At 41.5% G+C, this 16,439-nt stretch overlaps 1 protein-coding gene across 7 annotated transcripts in view; it reads left to right on the forward strand.

Annotated features, from left to right (window-relative positions):
- DISP1 (dispatched RND transporter family member 1) overlaps nucleotides 1–16,439 on the forward strand; it is a 153,337-nt gene that overhangs the window by 13,771 nt on the left and 123,127 nt on the right. For all 7 annotated transcript variants that reach the window (XM_077886565.1, XM_077886570.1, XM_077886566.1 and 4 more), the window contains exon 2: nucleotides 4,735–4,882. Coding sequence is in view for 3 of the 7 variants with exons in the window: in XM_077886569.1 (XP_077742695.1) it covers nucleotides 4,876–4,882 (7 nt within the window). In the remaining 4 variants the exon portion in view is untranslated. The remainder of the gene's footprint in view (nucleotides 1–4,734; nucleotides 4,883–16,439) is intronic.

Consider the following 16,439-nt stretch of genomic DNA (forward strand, 5'->3'; position numbering starts at 1 on the left):
CCTGCAGGAAGCCCCATGTGGGACTCAATCCTGGGACGCCAGGGTCAGGCCCTGAGCTGAAGGGAGACGCTCAGTTGCTGAGCCACCCAGGCATCCCCCATTCTTCTACTTTTGTACTGGGAATGGGAATCTCCCATTTCCCTCATAACTGATGGCTGATCCATAATTATTTGGTTATGTTAATTCAGATGAAGGTGTGGATGACTGATGGATTTACTCCTAAGGTACATTATATGAATTGTATATGTTTTATTTTTTAAAGATTTTATTTATTTGACAGAGAGAGCACAAGCAGGGAGGAGGGGCAGAGGGAGAGGGAGAAGCAGACTCCCCGCTGAGCAGGGAGCCCCATGCAGGGCTCCATCCCAGGACCCCAGGATCATGACCTGAGTCCAAGGCAGACACTTAATGATTGAGCCCCCCAGGCACCCCTGTATGTGTATTTTAAAGTGGAATTCATAAAACCAAACAAAAACCCGTCAGTCCAAAGAGGTAGTAAGTGGTTTAATCTGTAGAGATTGCTTATTTACCTTGTCTCTTCAGACCTCCTTACTGAGGACCTCCAGTTTCAAGGAGAATGTGTTTCTTCCCTGGAGGAAAAAGGGTAATGGGGAGAGATGAACCTTTTTGAACTTGAGACACCTGCATAGCTGCATCCTGACTTTGGTCAAGTCCTTCCTCTGTAATCTCACATACTTTCTGGGTTTTTGTTTAAATGCTCTTGTTGTGAGATAGGACTCCCTTCTTACTGCAGGTCCTGTCTTCCACCTTGCTGTGAGCTAAGTCTCCTCATCCATGCTAGTCCCTTACAGGTTCTCCCGTGAAGCTTATGGTTTTCACTTTGTCTTTTTAGACCAGTAATAATAAGTTTTGCTGACAGGGTGAATTTTTTTTTCCACCAAGGAGTAGAAGTCAGCACTGAAAGTGTTCCTCTTGTTGAAAATGTCTCTAATAATACTGGCTTCTACTAATTGATCCTGTACTATATGGTAGGTGCTGCACTAGGCATTTAATATACATTGTATTCAGTCCTTGCAGCAGCCTTATTTAAGGTACATATTCATATTTCCCTCTTATAGGGGAGGAAACCAAATTTCGAAGAGATTAAGTAACTTGTCTACTTTTGTAACGCTCCTAAATGGTGGAGCTAATTGTAAAGCCTGTCTGCTTTTGATTGTATGCTCCGTGTCTCAAAAGCACCTTTAGATTCAGTGCCTACCCTTACATACTTTCTGGAGAGTATGAGCAGCTTGTTGATTCTAGAATTCTCTTTAATATCCACGTACTCACAGTAGCGTTTGTGAGCTGTTCCACTTTAAATTTTTGTGAAATGCAGTCAATGTATTAGGGATAAATGTTTCTTTCAGGGGCATCACCACAATGAATGTAGCATCTAGCCCGAAGTAGCAAATGCTTGCAAACTATTTGCTGCTTGGATAAAAACAGTGACAACAAGAGAGGTGGTAGTTAGCGAGAGGGCTGTGCACAGAAGAACAGATTCCCTTGGCGCGGGAAGCAGGACCTTTCTGGCATTGCCATGGGCTGCGGGGTGGGGCTGGGCCCAGGCTGTGATGAACGCGCCCAAACCAAACGCGAGGGTTTTCTGCTTTACAACCGCAAGTTGTTGCCGCTGAAAAGGGTAGTGAGTCATGATGAATGCGTTTCCATTAGCTGCAAAGAAAATGTTTAATTCTTTTTAAACCGAGATAAAAAGACCGGTTTGAAATGCAGAGTAAATTAGTGGCTCCCGAGTGAGTGGTTGTGAGATTCCTGCCCCAGGAATGGGCTCGATGCCGCTGCTGATGGTGGCTGCCGAGGCTGCTAGTTCCTGGTTCGGGCCCAGCTGGTTTCTGCCCGGTGCTGTAAGAATGCAGGCTTGCTTACCGATCTTACCCTTAACCCCGGTTGTAGGATTTGGATAGAGCTGTTACTTTCCCTGATACTTTCCCTGAAACGACTTGGGTTTTCTCAGGCTGTCAGGGTTGAGTGCAAACCAAGCTTTCAGAGTTCTCTGCCCATGGAACACGGAACTCAGCTGTTGAGATTCGGCCCCTGTCGCTGTCACCCTCCCCCAGCTGCTAATAAGGCTGTGAGGGGGCATGTATGGGATTGCTGTGGTCGCAGAACAGTCGGTGGTTCTTGATTCTTTTTGACTTTATTATGGTTTTTTATGGTTCCCTCTCAAGATCACTGCAGCAGTATATTGTAGAAAAATTTCATTAGCCCCTTAATACTGTGACCTAATTATTAGTAATCAGATCTCTGGGCTCAAGTGAGCAGATTAGTAGTCTTTGTTATGCCTTAATAATTTTTAATGATTTAATTCGTGGCTGTTTAGTATTGGATCTGGTTATTGTGTTTGCTGAATGCTGTCTGATGGGTATTAGGATTGCCTACTATCCGGGAATAACTAAAATATAAATTCTTTAATTACTGCATAAGGTGCTTCTCAACACTTCCGGTTGTGTGGTATTGTAAAATAATATTGGAAACAGGATAATAATTCCGTGACTAGCTCACAGTTATTAGATATTTACTATGTGCCAATTCTTGTGGTAAGGGCTTTTATATCTGTTATATCTAATTTAATCCTTACTGTAGTCCTATTAAGGGCTACTAGACCAGCCTCCCAAATACAGAGACCAAAGTCTGTGGAAGCTAAGGGGCTTGCCTGTGTGCCACAGTCGTCGGGGCTGGGACTTGACCCTGGGCCTGAGCTGAGGGCCGCAGCCCTGAACCCCTCTGCCAGACGGCAAGCTCTGGGGCCTTCTGTTTTCTCCATCATACAGCTCTGCTTCAGCTTTCTACTCCTAGGAGGCCACCAAGTCATTTCCTATCATTCTGTGTATGCATACAGGATTTTCCATTTCCAGTCAAATAAAACTTTCATCTGTAGTCTTAGTGGTTGCCAGTTGGTTTCTTGCAGAACAGTTTCAGCTCTTAGCGTTTTTATTAAAGGTAAGAGGACTGTGTCACCTTGCTGACTATTTGGTGATTGCTTTACAGTTGGGGGTAGCCAAACCTTTGCACTGGTAGAAGCAAAAGGTAAAGCTTTTATATAATTTATTTTGGGTTATAGTGTAATTTGGGAGGGCAGATTGTCATTGTAATTTATCTTAGTCGTAGAAATTAATTTCTGCTTGCTAAAATGTACAGATGGGAAAGTTCTGGAAGCATCCTGTGTAGAAGAGAAAAAAATCCACTCAGAATTGAAAACTGGCCATAGACAGTTTAAAGTGGGGATGAGGGGAGGGCATTGGTAATCCATGGGTGGGTCGTTGAACTGAGGGTTTTTCACATTATTTTGTCTTTAGAGTCAACCCTTATAACACTATTATTGGGAAATAGTTGACTTACTAAGCTTTCACTGAACACTCTGATTTCTGGAGCATAGTTTCTAGATTCACAAAATAGACCTTATACAACAAGATGTTACTTCGCTGTATTGAGGGATTAGATGCTCATTCTGAATTTTGACAAATTTTAATTAACTGAAATGGGTTAGCATCTTTGAGGTGAACAATTTTTTTAAAGATTTTATTTATTTGAGAGAGTGTGAGCTGGAGGGAGAGGGGCAGAGGGAGAAGCAGACTCCCCACTCAGCAGGGACCCTGAGACCATGACCTGAGCAGAATTCAAGTCAGGTACTCAACCACCTGAGCCACTTGCGCAGCCAAGATCAGCCTCTTTCTGATACAAACTATTTTTATTAGTGTTGTAGTTCTGGGACTTGATCTTTTAACCCCAGAAATAACAGTGTTCAGGTTTACCCATATGCATTTATCTCGTTTTTGTTTTTTCTGTCTGACCATCCTTCCATGCCGTGTGCTCCTGCCCTGCCCCCCAGCGTTGCCTATCACCCCGTCTCCCCACTTAGGTTCTAGCCAGCAGGACTGTGCAAATGCCCGAAGAATGTGCTGCTTCCAGAAGTAGCTACCCTTTAGATTCATGCTTTCCTTTCTGCCTTCGCACATTTCTCTTGCTTTATAGCTAGCTCTGCCATACATTTAAAAAATAACTTTAAAATATATAATACAGCTTTGTCAGGGGGTCTCTGGCCATCGGGTTTACACTGCCGTAGAAGTCCACGTTATCACTCTGCTTGATTGAAGTGTTTTGCGTTGAACCTGGGGGTGGGGGGAGGACTCCCATACCCGTTCTTACTAACTGGCGAAACTCTTTCATTGAGAGTCCTAAAAAATAACTTGCTGGAGCCTGCCAGTGCCCTGGAAGTAACTTGTTTGAAAGGGAATGATGGGGTTCAGAACATGCTACCCCAAATACGGCACCTTGACATGTCAAATATTGTAAACCAATATGAGAACTGGTATGTGCAGGAAGGACACGTCAAATATTGTAAACCAATATGAGAACTGGTATGTGCAGGAAGGACTTTCTGACCTTCCCTTGAAGCAGGTCCTGCACCCAAGAGGTGCCCTCCCTAATCCCCAGAGGGAGATAAGAGCATCCTTATCTCTGAGGATGGACGGATGCCAGGAGGAATTGGAATGAATAATCCTTGCTGAGTTTCCCCATTTTACTACCCTTGGCTCATGCCCTTCTTTATCTCATCACATATTTCCATGACTCTATGGCTCATCATATCTAGTTTAAAAACACTTAGGTTTAACCTTTTCTTTGGTCTTAATTTCCTTATGAAGGCTCCTCTGTCACATAAAATTTATGTTAAATAAATCTGTCTGCTTTTCTGTTGTTATCTGTTTTCTGTTACAGAGACCCAGCCAAAAATTTAGAAGGAGAGAGACGCTATATTCCTCCCCTATGGTGTCTGGTGGTGACCATGAGGGCATGGCTGGGACACCCCGCTCACCCCAGAGTCTGCGGATGGGATCTTGGGAAAACTGACAGAAGTCCATGAAAGGTAAGCCTTCTTGCCACAGTCAGCTCTCCCAGAGATCTGTCCGTAGGGCCCAGTCTACACTAAAGAGAGGAAGGTGATATTTATCGTTGTCCCTTCTTTTCCAGATTCATATTAGCAGGAGGAAAAACCTTTGTAAACATCACATCCTGCGAATTTGGTTTTGGGTAACCATTGCTTATCGATCATTTCCCTCCCTGTCTCACTGAGCTCCCGAGAGCTCGGCCTGGCTTTCTCCCTGCTGGGGCCCTGCGGGTGATTGGACTTGTGTGTGCAGTCGGTCAGCTGCAGGTTGGGGTCTCCAGGAATGTGGCATCATCTTTATGGCTACTGTCCTACCCACTGTTGCCACCTCTCAGGGGTTTGTCTAAGTCCTTCTTTTGGCTGTCTTTACGAGTGGCTCGGGATCTTGACAGGCTTGTATCTTCTGCAGCCTCTTTGGGGAAGCCTGGTTGTGTCCATGTTTGAGCCATAGAAGGCTCATTGGTTTTAGGTCATAAAAGGCCCATCAGTTTAGTGTCACTAGAAATAGGTATACCTTTGGTTAAAAAAGGAGGAGGGAGTTCAGTACTGCCAGGAGTATTTACTGTTTGTCCTATCTGAAACCTGATTAAGATATTTTAAAGGATTTTTTTTTTTTTTAAGAGAGAGAGCACAAGCAGGAAGAGGGAGAGAGAGAATTATAAGCAGGCTCCATGCTCAGTGCAGAGCTTGATCTCATGACCTGAGATCATGAACTGAGCCAAAATCAAGAATTGGACACTTAACCAACTGCACCACCCAGTTGTCCCTGGGAAAAGTTTTAAAATATTTTCAAGGCAGCAACTTACTCCCATTGTCCACTTTCTATAGTGAAGTTGTGGTCATCAGGATTGGAAAATTAAAATCATTTGTATTACCAAAGATGGAGAGGCGATGACATGACTGGTGTATCTTATAGTCTAGATGACTCCAATTTAGTTTGAGAAGATTATTATCCTTGTCAAGGGTACAAATATAACCCAAGTAAAATTAAAGAATAAGTGACCCTTTCAAAATTTGAAATTTTCTTTTGTTCATTGAAACTGCTTCCGACAAGTGATATGTGCCTTTTGAGTCACTGCCCACAATTTAACAGAACATGGTTTCTGTGCTCTCAGAAATCTGTGAAAGAGCATAATATTAATTTAGTCTAAAAACAAATATTGAAACCCACAAGACTGAGATTTGGAATGCTCATGTTATGTATATCCACGGAACTTACTGCCAATGAAGCACAAATAGTTATGCGTTAAGCCTAGATAACAGATTAATACCCGTCATTAACTGAATCCCTCTTGTGCACCTGGCACTGTACTAGGTGCTTTACACATAGGCTTTTCCATCTCAACAACTCTGCAAGAATTTTTTACAGCTCATTAAAAAAAAGTGAACATTCACAAGAAGCGAGAACCTTCCCCAATACCGCATGAGTCATGTGTGATCCAGCCAGAAAGAGAGTCAGTTTATTTTCTGAAAAACTAACTGGAAGGATATATGTAGCTTACTAAACAGAATCAGATGGGCATTATCTTAAAATATCAAGTCTTAAGTACCATCTCTGGGTATACGAATGCTGGTTTGCAGGGTAGCATTGGGAGAGCATGCAGCGTGCGCGGTGTGTCAGGTGTGCAGGTAAGCTTGGTGAACACCTGGGCTCTGACCGAATGTCTCCGCAGGGAGGCCTGTGCTCCCCGCCCGGGATAGATTATCTTTCTTGGACCCAGACCAGACTCCTGAATTGTTCATTCAGCTGCCAAGCCTGGATTCCTCTCTGTCCAGCTTTTACCCAGACACCCCTCCTTCCCATATTGATGTCCTCTGGATCCCCAGCTGTTACTTCATTCCTTTTCCTTGGAGGCAGACGGAGAACTGAAAGAGAACCATGTTGTTAACCTCCCGCCTCTTGACTAGTGGGGATTAGCCACAGAGAGTTAGCTTACCCATCCAGCTATAGAATAGGGTGCTCTGCTTTCTTTACACTCTTTTATTTCTAAAATGGAGAATTAACCAAACTTTTGAGGAAAAGGGTCAAATAGAAAGAATATGGTGAAAAGTTCTTAAACTTAGAAATAAACAAACTGAGATAAGCACGTACCGCAGACATGGTTCTGCCCTTGGGGCTTCCGGCTTCCAGATGTGTGCCGTCGCTGGCCTTACGGGTGCTCGTGGCTCCCGCTGCCACCTGCCACCTGCATAGCTCGTTAGGATTTTGTAACCTGCTTCCTCAGCATCTTCTTCAGGCCTCACTGCAGCCTCCAGCAACAGGGATAATGGTCCCTCCCTTTACTAAAGAGAAAGCCAATGAAGAGGGCCTACTTCTTGCTCAGGGCTGCCTGGAGTCAAGCCAGGTCTTCTGGCTCCAGTTCTATTACCAGAAGAGTCTCTGAGGACACATGAGTCTGCTTTCTGTCAAGAGCTCGCTTCATAGCAGCTGAGACAAATGCGTCGTAACTCGTCATCCTGCCGTGCTGTCCTCATGGTCGTACGAGGAGGGCAGCACCTGCAGAGCCATGGACGCCGAAGAACCTGAGCGGGCCGAGCCTTTCCTGCTGACCCTTGGGCCAGGCCCCAGCTCCCGCGCTGCCGAGTCCTGCCCACTGTCCGGCGGTGCCAGAGACGAAGGTGGTTCCACTAGTCCTGGAGGCTGGCAGTGAGGTACCCGAACGTTCAGTACGGTCGACCGAGGTTAGAGCCTGTGGAGTGCCCTTGAACAGAAAAGTAGGCAGCCTGGAAGGACGGACTTACTCTTCAGGAAGATAGGGCCCTGTGAGGCTGCAGGTGGGCCCGCTCCCTGCTGGCCTCCCGCCTCCATCTGTACCAGCGTGTGGAAGCTCTGATTCCGCTGTGCTTTCCAGCTCCGCATTCGAATGAAGAAAACACCAGCAGTGACAAAACAAACCTTCATCCACCTTGTCTTCCTGAAAATGGCGCCCTCTCTACTGGTAAGGGCGGGATTGCGGAACCGGCCCACCCTGCCTCCCGCTCCCTCCCCCAGCCGCGGCAGGGGGACAAGATTGCTCTGGTTAATTCTGGCTTTGCATTTAACTTATTTAAATGTAAACCTGAAAATTTTAACCCAGCTTAACGTATATTCATTTTCATGGTAGATTTAACTTAAAATTCATTCAAGTGTCCAAAAGAAATAACAATTAGCTAAAAACAACCTTTTGTTTAAAAAATTCTCAACTGAGAAACTGGTAAGTGAAACACTAAAATTTTTGTTAGTGACGATCAAATAGGTTTTTTTATGTTTAATGATCTGTAATCAAAACTGAACGTTCTTATTAAGACCTTAAACATTAGAAAATTTGATAACAACTTGGTGATTTGACAGATTTATCATCACAGATCAATCGGAGAGGTTGCGCAGGGTCACTAAAGCATCAGGCAGCCAATCAGGACTTAGAGCTGTGCTTCAACCTGCTCTGTTCTTCTGCGTAGTTGGTGCCTGGCGCACGGTTCATATTCACTTGATCAACAAAAGGATCAATGATCAATCATCTGAATGTTTCCCAAGATGTAGTGTCCCCTCAGGATGGTACTCACTGTCCTGCAGGTCCTAGCCTCAGTCTCCTATGGGGTCCAATGCACTACGACGACACTGGTCCCTGAAACACATCCTGCGATTACCCCCTTCATTCAGCCTCCCTGTATGTCCTGTACATCTACACTTCTCCAAAGCCCACCCTCAGTTTCCCTGCAGCTCAGGTCATTATGTCCATAAATTTTTCTCCAGTCCCATTGTCCTGTGATAATCTCCTCTGAATCACTACAACACTTACGCGCAGCAAGTACAGGATGTGAGGTTGTTGAAGATTGGGGAAAAGAATTTATTATGGCTATTTATAAATTCTAGCCAGCATCACACATAGGTCTGTATACATCATGGATATTTAGCATATATTAAATTTAGGAATGCCTTTTTTGTCCAAAAGTAAACTTATTGTCCCCAAAGTACTATCCACATATTTTACACATCATTGCCTGATTACTGAGTAATAGAATGGAGTAGTAGCTCTTATCAGGTAATAATGCTGCCATTCAGTGTTAACATAACCCAGTTTTTAAGAAAATTGTCTGAGAAGCATTTCACATTAGCACAATTAAAGGCCAGAATATTAAAGGTTCTACACAACTAGTATGTACACACATCCTGCGTAAGAAAAAAGGACCCACAAACCGTTTTTAGAGGAAACATGTTGAGAACCTTATACAGATACGTGAATCCAAAAGATCCATCTGTTCCGTGTGCCACCATAACAGCCTTTGCAGGTTCTTCACAAACATAGAAACCATTCTTTAGAGATTAGGCTCCTTCCCCATTAAAAGAAAATAAAAGGACAAGGAGCAGAGGTTATCTCAAGATGCTGACTTGTCATCTGTAAAAGACAGCCGCAAAATACCATACACAGTGTTCGATTTTTTAAAATGTCACAGCCGGTTCCTTAGCACAGAGCTGACTCTGCTGGTGGCAGGGGCCATTGGAGGGTAGACAGCTAAACAGTACTGTACAAATGTGTGCATTGAAACTCTCTTTAAAGAATGTGAAGGGGAAGGGGACGGAGGGAGGGGAAAAGTTTCCAATATACATACACAGATGGCACAGTCTTTTCATGGCAATGACCTGAGCCCCCAAAATAAAAGGGAAAATCTACTTGCAAAGGGTCCTTTGAAAGAGTTGATGGATTTCATCGTCCGGTTACATGGTTTGTAGGACTCGAAGATATTCAAGTCTGTGGTAAACACCAAACTGCATGACCCCCTGGAGGAAAAAGCACAGAGAAAGCTGTTGTAGTTCACACTGGCAGTGCAAAGATGGGACTTAAGTCGTTAACCTCACCACTTAAAGGCAAGCGACCGTTTTCCTTCAAATGCTCATCTTTTCTCTTAGCGCAAACTGAAAACCGCTGCCAACTACGTTAAATTAACACCGCCTGCTACAGAAATAATTTGATAAAGCATTAACCTTAACCCATTAAAAAATATGAGTTAAGCATCTTTCCTATTAAAATTGTATTTTAACAATGTAGGTAATCACATTGTAAGATTATATGAAAAAACGAGTCTAGTAAACACTGCTCTAAAATTATTTTCTGCTTTTAGATGCCCTCTTAATATTTAATGGTAAATAAGGAGAAGAGATGAAAAATAGAACAGATGTCATTTTTGATAATGCATTTTTTTCTCTTAAAAACATGAATTAAAACAGATTCGAGGAAAATTTATCTAATTTCTTTTAATAATAATAAAAAAGCTGTTCTTGAGCCTAAAATCTGAAGACAGCTGATGAAGTACAGTTATCTCTTTGAAGATTACTGAGGCCTTTGAAGAAGGTAAATGCTCAGAACTTGGCAAAATTCTGATACAAATAAGTTTTGACATGTTCATGGTAACTTTAGGCTTAATATTATAAGTATTCTTAAGAGTATTGCTCCTGCATAAGCTTTACACATGGCAATTGATGCTCAGCATAAGTGATTCTTGGCTTCTGTTTATCTCAGAATAAGATGCAAGATAAAACAATACTTAATGCCTCACTGAGAGATCTGTTTCAGACTTTTCTCTTTCTTCCTCTAGAGGACAGTCAATATAAGCCTGCATAAAGGGGAGTATTCAAAAGTTTTCTTTGGAAGTCATCTGGTGAAGACTTCTCATGGGGAGAAAAAAGTCGGCTTCACTTCTACCTTCCTAAGTTCTCTATAACAAAAGAAACTAATGAAAGAGGGACGCCTGGGTGCTCAGTGGTCGAGCGTCTGCCTTTAGCCTAAGGCGTGATCCTGGAGTCCCTGGATCAAGCTCTGCATCGGGCTTCCTGCATGAGCCTGCTTCTCCCTCTGCATGTGTCTGTGCCTCTCTCTCTCTCTCTCTCTCTCTCTGTATCTCTCATGAATAAAAAAATAAATAAATCTTTAAGAAAATAAATTAATGAAAGAATGCATACAAATTTATTTAATACAAATTTTATGTGATACAGGAGGTTTCAGAAGGAAATGAAGACCAAAGAAATGGTTAAAACTTGATTTTTTATCCTAGGTTTGATCAAAATTAGAAAATGAAAAATATGATGGGACAAAAACAAGTATGAGCTGAGAGTAGTAAACAGAAGAAAACAGGGTCTTCTCAGAGTCCCTCTGTCTTTGGAAAGAAGTATGCTCCTTCTCTCTGGATCCAGGGAGGGCACCTCTCGTTTGAGCATCTTATGCTCTATCAGGGGAAGTCCAGATAGTCATTTCTGCACATGCCATTTCTTACATTCCTTCAGTTTGTAATATTCAGCATACCAAGGTGCCATATTCTGGGGTAGCATGTCCTGAACCCTGTCTTTCCCCCATGAGAAACTTTCCCAAGAAGTCTCCTAGTCCAGACCTCGAGTTGGTAGACTGTCCCATAACCCATGGAACCAGTCTCAGTCCTGGGAAGAGGTCAGTCCTGTCAAACAGTCGTGTCTCGTTTCAGGAAGTGGTAGTATTAGCAGGTGGAGTAGATGCCTACCTGTGTTAGGTCTTTCCATGGTATGAGCAATCAGGCACTTAAGAAAGGATATTTTTCTAGAGACAAAACAACAACAAAAAAGAGATTAGGGCAGCCCCTGTGGCGCAGCGGTTTAGTGCCTCCTGCAGCCCAGGGCGTGATCCTGGAGACCCTAGATCGAGTTCCACGTCAGGCTCTCTGTATGATGTCTGCTTCTCCCTCTGTGTCTCTGCCTCTCTCTCTCTCTCTCTCTGTCTCTATGAATAAATAAATAAATCTTTTTTAAAAAAGAGATTAATGGTTAGAACAAACTCTAAACTCAGTTTTTGAGTCCAGAAGGCAGGCAGTCAAGATTTCTAGATAATTGGGCTCAAAGCATCTTTTAGATGGTGGAGTGAGGGCAGGCAGTGATGATCTGACAGATTTTCCTGATTTGCAGTTTGAATGTCTGTGGCGTCATCACGTGTTCCAGTGAACTTTCTGAGTGGCCTACACAGCTGCAGGCAGGAAGGTTGCTCGCATGATCTGCTGGAGTGATTTCTCAGAAGTTTAAATCAAGCCCACTATCCTCAGCTTGCAGGGTTTCAAGAAGAGGACAGTTTGGGTTCTGTGATTCTGAAGCAAAATTTAGGGAGAATTTAGAAGTGTTTAGAAATTTAGTGGGAGAAAAATTAGAAATGTTAGTTTAGAGAATTATAGCCAGATTTTGGAGAAAGCCAGAAGAATTCAGGATCCAGTCCTATTTATAGGTAGATAACAAAACCTGCAACTTAATGAACAAGAGTAGAAATTAAGACCCCCAAGGTGGACTACAGTTAGCTGTAGTCTCTCTACAGTCACTCACATTTCTATCAAAGATAAAGTATTCTGTTTGCCAAGTAAGCCTAGTCTCATTAATTTTGGCCTGATTATTTACACAAGTGCAGCAAGAAAAGTGATTGATGATATAGAATCAATTTTTTAAGTTTGCTTTGCTAGAACTTTCAATGAGGAGTCTCAAAAGCTTCTCATGACTAGGAAGCCAGGCCAAGAACTTGCCACTGGATTTTGCCTTATTGCCTATAGATTTGGCTGAAATCCTGTCTTCCTGAGATTCCCACAATATTTCATGGTTCCTGAGCACCCTAGGAAGTGACATTCTGTACTCACCTGTAAGATTGGGAAACCTATAAGCCAGTTACTAGGCCAATTTTTTCTCCCAAGAGAGTTTTATTAGCACTAGCTCCCTGAAGACATCTTTGTTCCTTAAATCTGCCTGGTCGTATCTAATTGTATACATCATTCTCAGATATGACAGTTGAGTCAAAGCCTTGGTAATATAACCAACGCTTTCGATTAGTTCCTGTTACAAGGAAAACCGATTTTTATTGGACTTAGGCAAATAACTATATTGTGATGAAAACAAAAATATTAAGAGGTTCTGAACACTGGAAGGACCAGGGAAGGAAGAAAACAAATTGTTTCATCTCTGTCCACAAAACCATACTTTACCAAATTGTTGTAAATTACAGACCATTTAAGAGGAAACCCAAATAATAAAAAATGAGCAATGTTTCAAGCAAAAAGTTAAGTTACAACCTTCCTCATCAGTTCCTTCAGTCTCATGTAATTAATTCTTTTTCTAGTTGATCTTTGATTAGCAGTCTTATGACCCCATCAGCTTCATTAGTTTGGAAAATTAGTCCACTGGCATGGTCTCAAAGGGATGGCATCATTGGGCATTCTTGCCTGTACCTGATTGTAAACATGTTCAGAGAAGGATCAGGAGTAAAAACAAGTCTTTTGTCTGTGAATGACAAAAGACTGTAAAATGGCCATGGTTAAAAATCTGATAAGAGGTTATTCTAATGTAACTGACAAGGAACTTTATTTCAGTGAGATATGATACTTTAACTTAATAACCAGAATTATGACTGATAACATGATGCTAAACACATCATGAACATCAAGAATACTGACAAATTTCTGTGAACTTCATGCAGTTCTGAAATACTTATATTAAATAGCATATATCCATACAAATATAACCAAAAGAAAGTTTATCATCACTTCTTGGACAACATTTCCCATGCAGTTTAATATATCAAATAAACCTAATTAGTTTTTTTTTTTAAAGAGTTTATTTATTCATGAGAGACACACACACACAGAGGCAGAGACACAGGCAGAGGGAGAAGCAGGCTCCATGCAGGGAGCCCAACGTGGGACTCGATTCTGGGTCTCCAGGATCATGCCCTGGGCTGAAGGCAGGTGCTAAACCACTGAGCCACCCAGGGATCCCCAAAACTAATTAGTTTTAACATCTTTTTCAAAGTGAGAGACAAATCCTTTGAGATTTTTCCAGGGACCCTCTTTAAAATATCAAAGTTAGTTTAGGTAGAAAAGACTATCTAGAATTTGATTTTGGAAATCTTGTCAAAAATGTCAAAAGATTTGAATGCTTGATTAAATAGTACCATAGATCATTATAATACTTCATTACTTAATCAGAGTGACAAAAAAGTGCTTAAAGGCAAATACAGAAGGTAACATAGTTGTGAACAAACCCCTAGCTCTCTTAATAGGAGAAGATTTGGTTTTCCTAAATAATCAAAGACCTGATGAAGACAGCATGAAGCCCAGAAAATCATTCTGATGACATGCAGAACTTTGGTTCCCCAGGAAAATTACTTAAAAGATTTTTTTAAAAATTACTTTTTCAGTTTCTTAATGTAAGCAGACAGTAATCCAAGGAAATTTGTCATTCTAGTTTTATATCAGTATACCTCTGATATTAAGGTTCATCCTTTTTGGGGCCCCTGGGTGGCTCAGGGGTTGAGCATCTGCCTTTGGCTCAGGTTGTGATCCTGGGGTCATGGGATCTGGTCCCACATCAGGCTCCCCACAGGGATCCTGCGTCTCCCTCTGCCTTTGTCTCTGCCTCTGTGTCTCTCATGAATAAATAAAATCTTAAAAGAAAAAAAATTTATCAGACAGAGAATGCATGGGTGCAGAGGGCAAGGGAGATGGAGAATCTCAAGCTGACTCTCTGCTGAGCGTGGGGCTCGGTGTGGGGCTCAGTCTCACCACCCTGAGATCATGACCAGAGCCAAAATCAACAGTCCTATGCTTACCTGGCTGAGCCACCCAGGCACCCTCATCTTTTGTTTTTTAACTTACAAATAAATCTATTTAATCTTAACAGCTTAAACACAATAAAATTCCTTTTCCTCAAACCTTCTATAAACAAAAAATTACTCAGTTGGGGCTCCAAGGTGGCTCAGTTGGTTAAGCGTCCAACTTAACTGCCACATACTGTCTGTAGCACGACTATGAGCTGTCCGCCACATACTAACAATCTGTAGTTTGTTAGCAAATATATGAATGTACAACTTCACAATTTCTAGAGGCATGTGCTTCCTCTAAGTATAGCTTTTCAGTGTGGCAAAGCACATGTTTGCTAACAGACGTAAGTATCTTCTGTCTCTACCAAATTTAAGAAGCAAAAAGTACATAAACTTATAATGAACAATTAATGTTTCAGTGCTTTAAGGTATTTGGAAATGGTCAAGATAGTCAATGACTCTCCATCATTTAACTTATTATGGCTAAGTTTCTAAAAAATTTTTTGGAAACTGTTTTTAAGTAGACATTATAAAACAATGGTTTTTAAAAAGCTCATTTATAAGCTTTTATCCCACTTACATTAAATCATTTATTCTTAGTAGTTATTTATGAATTGCTCATGAAAATTTTGTGAGATATTAAGACTAGCCATCATTTTAAATTATTTTTCTTCTGGACAAATCAAGCAAGTATGAAAAATATGTGATTCTCCCACTCTTTTTTTCCTTCTCCCTCCTCCTCCTCCTTCATATTCTTCCTTCTTCCTTTTTTTTTTTTTTACACTGTTGTCCTTGACATACACCAAGTAATGTATTTTTATTGTACATTTTGTTCTAGATTGGGTTTATATTTCATAATCTTAAAACATTTATTAAAGATAACATAAGCTTGTGTGACTAGTAAACCTAAGTAGAAAAAAAAAGCCTGTATGGTGCATTATATTTAATACTGAAGCCCTAAAAATATACCTGTTTTTATCTTATCAACAATTGTAAAGCTAGCTTTATTTACCAAAGCTTATCCCAGATCATGTGAACTTAAAAAAATAAAAGTTTGGGTTAGTTTCTATATTTCTGTGAATTTTAGAAATAATTTATATAAGTGCTCATTTATCTCTAAGTCAATTTTAAAAGCCCCCCTTTAAGAGATTTTATAAATTAACCTGGTAATAACTTCCAGAGATAGAATAATATCACATATCCATAATCTACATGTATATACAGACAACACAAAGATTTCACAGCTTTTATTCCAAAATTTTGCTGATGTTTTAGTAAAACATAGTAAAACTCACTAGTTTTTATCCATTTTGTATCTTTATCTGAATTGTGTTTCTGACAAATAGGATAAATTGAGGGTTACCTACTCAGCATGAGGACTAATGACTTTTACTAATATTTTTGGAAAAGGCTCTTAAGAGTTTCATTTGCCTTGACGTGTAGTCTCATGGAGGCTGTGAAGTAGGTTTTAGGCAGGTGACTAGGAGATTAGTGCTGTCTCAGTGTCTCCAGTGCTCATCTGGGGAGAGAAAATGTTACATCAATTTCTGATTAGCCTTTTTCCTTTCAGTCTGACACTGCTTTTGAAGACCGTGAGGTCACTGAGAGCAGGAGGCCTGAAGTTCAAGTATCCCTTGAACTCAATCCCTTGAGATTGAGGACCGTGTTGAGCTTCTTTCTGGTCGTGGAGCCTGCTTAAGATTCTCTCTCTCTCCTCCTCCCCTCCAAAAAAACAACATAAATAAAAATAATAACTGTTTCCCAATTTTATTTTATTTTTTTAAAAAATTTTTATTCATGTCAGAGAGAGAGAAAGAGAGAGAGAGAGAGAGAGAGAGAGGCAGAGACACAGGCAGAGGGAGAAGCAGGCTCCATGCCGGGAGCCCGATGCAGGACTTGATCCCAGGACCCCGGGATGACGTTCTGAGCCGAAGGCAGACACTCAACCACTGAGCCACCCAGGT

Source organism: Canis aureus, chromosome 38 (assembly GCF_053574225.1).
Source record: "Canis aureus isolate CA01 chromosome 38, VMU_Caureus_v.1.0, whole genome shotgun sequence".
Taxonomy (NCBI): Eukaryota; Metazoa; Chordata; class Mammalia; order Carnivora; family Canidae; genus Canis; species Canis aureus.